At 46.0% G+C, this 8,640-nt stretch overlaps 1 protein-coding gene across 3 annotated transcripts in view; it reads left to right on the top strand.

Annotated features, from left to right (window-relative positions):
• Positions 1–605: 605 nt before the first annotated feature.
• Positions 606–8,640, top strand: part of LOC122544332 — a 34,841-nt gene continuing 26,806 nt past the window's right edge. For all 3 annotated transcript variants that reach the window (XM_043683509.1, XM_043683508.1, XM_043683510.1), the window contains exons 1-2: positions 606–871; positions 7,034–7,396. In XM_043683509.1, the coding sequence (XP_043539444.1) occupies positions 805–871; positions 7,034–7,396 (430 nt within the window). In that variant the 5' untranslated portion in view covers positions 606–804. The remainder of the gene's footprint in view (positions 872–7,033; positions 7,397–8,640) is intronic.

Below are 8,640 nucleotides of genomic sequence, written 5' to 3'. Positions count from 1 at the left end.
CTGTACACACTGGACAATAGTCAAGACCCTGTACAATTGCAGCAAGACATATCTGCTTCTGTATTCGTACCTACGAAGGCCAACATCCCATTTACCTCCTTCACCGCCTGCTGTATTTGTAATGTTCACTTTCAGAGATACCCAGGTCTCGTCACCCGTCTCCCCTTCCTGATCTATCCCCATTCAGGTAATAATCTGCCTTCTCCTGTTTTGCCACCAAAGTGGATAGCCTCACGGGTGATTCACATTGCATGGCGTCTGCTGTGCTTTTGCCGGCTCACTCAATTTGTCCGAATCGCGCTGAGCGCCCTCTGCATCCTCCTTCACAGTTCCCCCCCCAGAGCAATGTACTGTCATTCAAGTCTGGGATCTCTCTCACTAACAACACCGTGGAAGTGTCCCCTACATTGTACAGAGTGTACCAGCTCACCCCCACCTACTTGAGGGTGTGGGGGGAAGGTGTGTGCAATTGGGGATGAGGTATAAGACCAAGGAAAGTTTGAGCTGGACGGGCTGTTTTGGGAATGCATTCTCACAGTTTTGCAAGCAAGCTGTGTGACTGCCAACTCACACTGTGTGTGCTGTCAGATGTAAAGTTCATGAGATGCAATGTCCCAACCTTACTGAACACAATAACATAAGCGCAGTTATTGTGAAATCTCACGTTTAATGTCTAGGCAACACTCAGTTGAGGGTACCTACCCACATCCTGTCCAAACTCAGTCGCTGGGAGGATGCAGCGCAGCATTTAAAAAGCTGCAGAATGGCAATAACAGAGGCAGATAACCCTCCAACTCAGCCGAAATGGGATTTGAAGCCGTCTTAAATACTTTCACCGCCCTGCTCATCTTTCTGGCCTTGGATCTTCAAGGTAAGAACGCTGTAAGGAAGTTCCAGTTGCACTCTGTTGGGTGGATAATACCCAGTTCAATTGCTGTGCCGATTGAGTTTCAAACCCTATCAAAGTCGCTGGCGGATTTTTATTGCAATCGATTTCAATCGAAAGCCGGTCTCAGAACATGAGACCTAGGAGCAGGAGGAGGCCACCTTGTCGCTGCCCTGCCATTCAATAAGATCATGGCTAGATCTTTCTTGTGGACTCAGCTCTGCTTGCTCACCCTTAATTCCTTTCCTGTTCCAAAATCTATCTGTCAACATTCAACGAGTTGGCCTCAACTGCTTCCCTTGGCAGGGAATTCCACAGATTCACAAGCCTCTGGGTGTAGAAGGTCCTCCTCAACTCAGTCCCAAATCTGCTCCCCCTTATTTTGAGGCTACACCCCCCTCGTTCTAGTTTCACCCCCTGTGGAAACAACCTCCCTGCTTCTATCTTCTCTGTTCCCTTCATAATTTAACATGTTTCGTGAAGACTACCCCCTCACTCCACAAAGTTCCAATGAGTATCGTCCCAGTCTAATCAATCTCTCCTGTGTTATCAAATCCTTGTGTTGAGCTTTTGGCTTCTCAGTCAGTCACAGGATGCGGGTGTCACCGGCTAAGTCAGTGTGTATGGCCAATCCTGAACTGTCTGCAAAAAGATAGCTATCCTTAAATGGTTGCATGTTGCAACAGAAGCTTGAGCACATCTACCAACAGTTCAAGAACAGCCTCTTATTAGGCTTCTATATGGAGCTTCTTAACTTCAACTAACACTGACCTTTGTACACTTTCTGTGCAGGTGTAAACTTGTATGCCTCACTCTGTCTGAACCCCTGATGATCTGAATGTCCTTGTTTGCTATAATCTGCCTGTACTGCTCACAAAACAAAACTTTTCTGTGTACTCAGGTACATGTGATAACAATAAATCAAACACTGCTTTTAATCTGGATTTTAAGAAATGCCATTAGCCTTTAATCTTCAATTTGAGGGTTTGCAGGTTCAAATCCCACCATTACCTGAATTTAAATCTGAAATTCAGAGTCGTGGAGCTGTACAGCACAGATACAGATCCTTCGGTCCAACTAATCCATGCCAATCAGATATCTGAAATTAATCTAGCCAGCACCCGACCCCTATCCCTCTAAATCCTTCCTATTCATATACCCTGCTGAAAAATGTGTTGTTGGAAAAGCGCAACAGGTCAGGCAGCATCCAAGGAGCAGGAGAATCGACGTTTCGGGCATTAGCCCTTCTTCAGGAATCCTGAAGAAGGGCTTATACCTGAAACATCGATTCTCCTGCTCCTTGGATGCTGCCTGACTTGCTGCGCCTTTCCAGCAACACATTTTTCAGCTCTGATCTCCAGCATCTGCAGTCCTCACTTTCCCCTATTCATATACCCATCCAGGTGCCTTTTAAATATTGTAATTGTACCAGTCTCCACCACTTCCTCTGGCAGCTCATTCCAAACATGCACCACCCTCTGCATGAAATAGTCACCCCTCCACCCCTCACCTTACTCAGATTTTGGATATTGTATGCACAATTAGATGGCACGGGATTAGGGATAATCTGTTGAAATGGATAGAGAACTGGTTGGCAGACAGTAAGCAAACAGTAGGATTAAACAGGTCTTTTTCTGAGTTCAAAGTTTGTGAGAAGATTTGTAGCTCGGGTGCTCGTTGTTGTGGTTCTGTTCACCGAGCCGGGAATTTGTGTTGCAGACATTTCGTCCCCTGTCTAGGTGACATCCTCAGTACTTGGAAGCCTCCTGTGAAGCGCTTCTGTGATCTTTCCTCCGGCATTTGTAGTGATTTGTCCCTGCTGCTTCCGGTTGTCAGTTCCAGCTGTCCGCTGCAGTGGTCGGTATATTGGGTCCAGATCGATTTGCTTATTGATTGAATCTGTGGATGAGTGCCATGCCTCTAGGAATTCCCTGGCTGTTCTCTGTTTGGCTTGTCCTATAATAGCAACGGACAGCTGGAACTGACAACCGGAAGCGGCAGATTCAAACCACTACAAATACCGGAGGAAAGATCACAGAAGCGCTTCACAGGAGGCTCCCAAGCTCTGAGGATGTCACCTAGACAGGGGACGAAACGTCTGCAACACAAATTCCCAGCTCGGCGAACAGAACCACAACAACTTTTTCCTAGTGGCAGACAATGACTAGAAGTGCCCAGTGCTTCAGATGAACATTTACACAGATATGGGGCAAATGCTGGCAAATATGACCAGGTCAGGTGAATTGGCCATGCTAAATTGCCCATAATGTTAGGTGCATTAGTCATGTTTAATTATAGCGTACGTGAATGGGTCTGGTTGTGTTGCTCTTTGGAGGGTCGGTGTGGACTTGTTGGGCTGAAGGGCCTGTTTCCATACTGTAGGGAATCTAATCTAAACTAAATGTGACTAGGTCAGATTGGGATGTCTGGTTTGCATGGACAAGTTGTACCGAAGGGTCTGTGTCTGTATGACCCTGTGACTCTAATCCATCTTCACTTGAGGAAGCTCCAGTGCTTGAGTACATTTACAGCTGAGATAGACAGATCTTTGTTTTTTTTTGGAACTGGGGGAAATGGGGAGAACCGTCCAGGAGTTGGGACATCATGTTGGGGCTGTGCAAAACATTGGTGAGGCCACATCTGGAGCACTGCGTACAAGCCTGGGTTGCCCTGCTACAGGAATGATGTTGTAAACTGGAATGGGTGCCAAAAAGATTTGACAGGGATGTTACTGAGACAGGAGGGTTTCAGTTACAAGGAGAGGCGGGGACTTTTTCCTTGGACGTCGAAGACTGAGGAGTGACCTTACAGAGATTTATAAAGTCATGAGGGGCATGGACAAGGTGAATGGTCAAGGTCATTTCCCTGGAGGAGGGGAGCCCAAAAACCAGAGATTTAAAGTGAGAGAGAAAAGATATAAATGTGACCTGAGGGGCAACTTTTTCACACAGAGGAAATGATATGTGTATGGAACAAGCTACTATAGGAAGTGGTAGAGACAGGGACAATCACGACATTGAGAAGACATTTAGACGGGTACATTATTTGGAAGAATTTAGAGGGATATGGGCAAAATGTGGGCAAATGTGCTAGTTTAGTATGGGAATCTTGGTCAGCATGGACATGTTGGGCCGAATGGTCTGTTTCTGTGCTGTATGACTCTATTACTCTAATCTGTCTTGGCTCAGTTGGCTGATTTGCAACGTAGTCTCACCCCGACAGTGTGGGTTCAATTCCCACAGCAGCTAAGGTTGCCATGAGGGCATGAGACATGGTGACTCTCAACTTGGACCGACCACCAGTTATCTCTCTTTTATGAGAGAGTGGGAAAACAGTGATTTTATTTCTGCAATGTACCAATTTCTTTAAATCAGCAGCACTTGCTTGGGTCTTGAAGCTGGGTTTGAACACTGCAGTACATCTCTCCCTGTTCCTCTCTCTATCAGAGTTTTCTCTTGATGCGTTATTTTTCCCTCCTGTATTGGAGAATTGCCTGTGAGATAACCTATTTTACTGAATTTGCCTTTGCCAAGGGTGTGTTCATGGGATATTACTATATTGGGACAGTTACTGTTGAATAGTTCAATAATCTGTTATTCTATTAAGTTTTCCAGTAAAGTTATTCCAATTTCTGCTTTCTCTTGTTGTATTTTAACTAAAGGGTTTGAATAAAGTGTGTTTTACTTCGAGCCTGGTAGTTTAACCAATTGATTTGCATCCGGAACACAATGCCTTAACACTTGCGTTTAAAATAAAAAAACGTTAAAGTCTCAGCCACCTTCTTAATATGTTTTGAGAGGGTTTGGTCTGGTTTTAACAGTTGTGAGGATGTGTAACTCCATATCCAAAAGGTCTTTTGAGGAACAGGAACATTTTAGAAGACATAAAGGTCCCTATGGGTAAAGAACTGCAATGGGGGAAGGGGCTGGCTCTCTCCCTTTCGGCTCACACACTCACAAAGACCCTTTCAAACACCATAAAGTTTACAATCTGGAGAGATTGAGTAAACTAGACTATACACATAGAGTCTCAGAGTTGTACAGCACAGAAACAGAGCAGATATCTTAAATTAATCCAGTCCTATTTGCCAGCACTTGGTCCATACCCTTCCAAACCTTTCCTATTCATGTACCCATCCAAATGCCTTTTAAATGTTGTAATTGTACCAGGCTCCACCACTTCCTCTGGCAGCTCGTTCCATACAGGCACCACCCTCTGCATGAAAAAGTTGCCTCTCGGGTCCCTTTTAAACCTTTTCCCTCTCACCTTAAACCTGCACCCCCTCTAGTTTTGGACCCTGGGGACAAGACCTTGCCTATTCTCTTTCCATGCTCCTCATGATTTTATAAACCTCTATAAGATCACTCTGTAAGATCATGCTCATTAGAATCTAGAAGAATGAGGGGATATCTTATACAAACATATCAAATGATGAAGGGAGTAGATAAGATAGAAGCAGGGAGGTTGTTTCCACTGGTGGGTGGAACTAGAACTAGGCAGCATAGCCTCAAAATAGTGGAGAGCATATTCAGGACTGAGTTAAGGAGGAATTTCTTCCCCCAAAGGGTTGTGAACCTGTGGAATTCCCTGCCAAGGGAAACAGTTGAAGCTACCCGGTTGACTGTTGATAGATAGATTTTGGAACAGTAACGAATTAAGGGTTAGGGCGGGGTTGTAAGTTTGTTCGCTGAGCTGGTAGGTTTGTTCTCAGACATTTGGTCACCATGCTCAGTGACATTATAAGTGAAATGCTGGTGTTCTGTCCCGCTTTCTGTTTATGTGTCTTGGTCTGTTGTGGTGGGTGATATCGCTTTCCTGAATGGTTGGTAAATGGCGTCCAAATCGATATATTGTTGATGGAGTTCCAGTTTGAATGCCAGGCCTCTAGGAATTCCCGTGCGTGTCTCTGTCTAGCCTATGTCAGGATGGATATATTGTCCCAGTCGAACTGGTGTCCCTCATCCTCTGTGTGTAAGGATACTAATGATAGTTGATCGTGTCTTTTGGTGGCTAGTCGGTGCTCATGTATCCTGATGGCTAGTTTCCTGCCTGTCTGTCCAGTGTAATGTTTGTTGCAGTCCTTGCAGGGTATTTTGTATATGATGTTCATTCTGCTGGTTGTTGGTAAGGGGTCCTTTAGATTAATCAGGAGCTGTCTCAGTGTGCCGGTAGGTTTGTGGGCTACCACGATGCATATGGGTTGCAGTAGTCTTGTCATCATCTCTGAGATGTTTTTAATGTATGAGAGTGTGGCTAGAGTCTCTGGGAGTGTTGTGTCTTGTTTAGATTTGGACTGTGCTTGTCGCATACCCGTTGTTCCTGAATACGTTGTATAGGTTTTTTTGGATAGGGAGTTACACATTCTCACCACTGTTAAAGACCAGACTAAACCCTTTCAAAACATATTAAGAAGGTGGCCAAGACTCTAACTTCTTAAAATTTTAATTTCAAGTATTAAGGCATTGTGTTCCAGATGTAAATCAATTGGTTAAACTACCAGGCTTGAAGCAAAACACACTTTATAATTCATCTCATTGTTCCTGGGTGCTGCAGTGTATTGGAATTGAATTGAATTTATTGTCACGTGTACCGAGGCACAGTGAAAAGCTCTGTCTTGCGAGCAATCCAGGCAGATCACAGAGTTAAGTAACATAGATAAGTAAATAATAGGTAAACAGTGGCAAAAACAAAAACACAGAGTCCATTCAGTATTCTAACAACAGTAGGGTAGAAACTGTTTCGAAACCGGCTGGTGCGTGTGTTCAGGCTTCTGTACCTTCTCCCCGATGGTAGAGGTTGTAGAAAAACATTGCCAGGGTGGGATGGATCTTTGAGAATGCTAGGGCCTTTCCTTGACAGCGGGCCTGAGAGATGGATTCTATAGATGGGAGGTTGGCCTTTGTGATTGCGTTGTGGCTCGTTTAAATAATGTCCTGATGCAGCTCCGTTTGTGGGTGTTAGGATGATTGTTGTTGAATAGCTGGTCTGTGCATGTGTCTGGTGTGTTAGGGTGAGTGGATGGGTAAGTGGAGCTGGGTCCACAAAAAAGATCAGCCCTGACCTTACTGAATGTCCGAGCAGCATCGATTGGCCAGACAGCCTACTCCTGCTCCTAGTTCTTACATTCTAATGTTCTTATGTTTTCAGGTGCCTATACTGACATCTTGATTTCCCAAACTCCCTCAATTCTCACTGTGAAAGAAGGAGCTGATGCCCATGTAAACTGCAGCCTTGACACCCCACAGCAGATCTCTGAAGCGTTCTTTGAATGGGCAAATGAGGACGACACCATCCTCTCCTGTAAGATGCAAAACTACAGTCATACTGAAAACTGTAGGCACCACAGGATCAGCGCCTCCATCAAATGGAACTCGGGACTCTTCATGTTGCACATCAACAGCGCCCAGCTGAAGGACAACGGGACATATTACTGTCACCTTCAGATTGAGCGACCGGTCCCGATTAAGACAGGACGGGGGAACGGAACTGTTTTGATCGTTGAGGCGTCAGGTACACCTTTTGGAGTCCGGGACCCGTTGGGACGCGTCCGAGGGTTTTGAAGGAAGTGAGGGTGGATTTGATGATGTTTCAGTTATCCCCGAACGCCGAAGAAAAGGTGGTGGGATTCGCCCAGAGGGTGTTGGGAGGACAGGGGGGAGTCTGGAACTCGCTGCCTGTGAGGGTGGGAGAGGCCTTGAGGAAGTGTTGAGATGTGCACTTGTGAGGCCAAGGCTGTGGGCCAAGTGTGCTGCAAAATGGGATTAGGATATTGAGCTGAGGCCTTTTCCTATGCTGTATAGCTGCACAGATGGACCGAAGGGTCTCTTTCTCTGCTGTCAACCTGCACAGATGGGCTGAAAGGCCTCTCCTTATTTTGTAGACCTCCTCAGATTGGCCAAAAGGTCTCTTCCTATGCTATAGCCCTCTGCAGATGGGCTGATGGGTCTCTCCCAATGCTGTAGACCACCACAGACGGGCTGAAGGCCCTCTTCCTGTGCTGTTGTCCTCCACAGATGGCCGGCAAGTCTAGTTTTGTGTAGACTACACAGATGGGCCGAAGGGTGTCTTCCTGTTCTCTAGATCACCACAGATAGCCAAAGGGTCTCTTGCTGTGCTGTAACCCTCCACAGATGGGCCAAAGGGCCTCTCCCTATATGGTAGCCTTTCACAGATGTGCCGAAGGGCCTCTTCCTATACTGTAGCCCTCCACAGATGAGCTGAAGGGTCTCTTGCTGTGCTGTAGCCCTCCACAGATGGACTGAAGGGCCTTTCCCTATACGGTAGCCTTCCACAGATAGGCCAAAGGGTCTCTTTCTGTGCTGTAGCCCTCCTCAGATGGGCCGAAGGGTCTCTTTCTGTGCTGCTGACCTCCACAACTCTAGTCAATTCCCTCAAACCCAATCAGTTTAAATTCAGTGGTGGAGAAACTTCTACAAGCAATTACTCAGGAGTGAATTAGATTCTGTTTTAATTTATTCATAGGGTGGGGGTGTCACTGGCTGGGCCAGCATTTATTGGCCATTCCTGTTTGCCCCGAATGGAAAATCTTTCAGAGGGACACTTAAAAGTCAACCACATTGGCTGTGAAGTCTAGAGTCATGTGTAGACCAGACCAGGTAAGGACAGCAGGCAGGTCGTGAATGGAGATTGTTACAGACTGAAAGACGGGTCTAATAGAGTAGGATTCCCTTAGGAATGCACTGAGTGCCAGTCTTGAGAGAGAGAGAGAGAGAGAGGGAGAGAGAGGGAGAGAG

Source organism: Chiloscyllium plagiosum, chromosome 48, assembly GCF_004010195.1.
Source record: "Chiloscyllium plagiosum isolate BGI_BamShark_2017 chromosome 48, ASM401019v2, whole genome shotgun sequence".
Classification (NCBI taxonomy): domain Eukaryota; kingdom Metazoa; phylum Chordata; class Chondrichthyes; order Orectolobiformes; family Hemiscylliidae; genus Chiloscyllium; species Chiloscyllium plagiosum.
The sequence above is the reverse complement of the archived record's forward strand: the minus strand, read 5'-3'. Positions and strand labels throughout refer to the sequence as shown.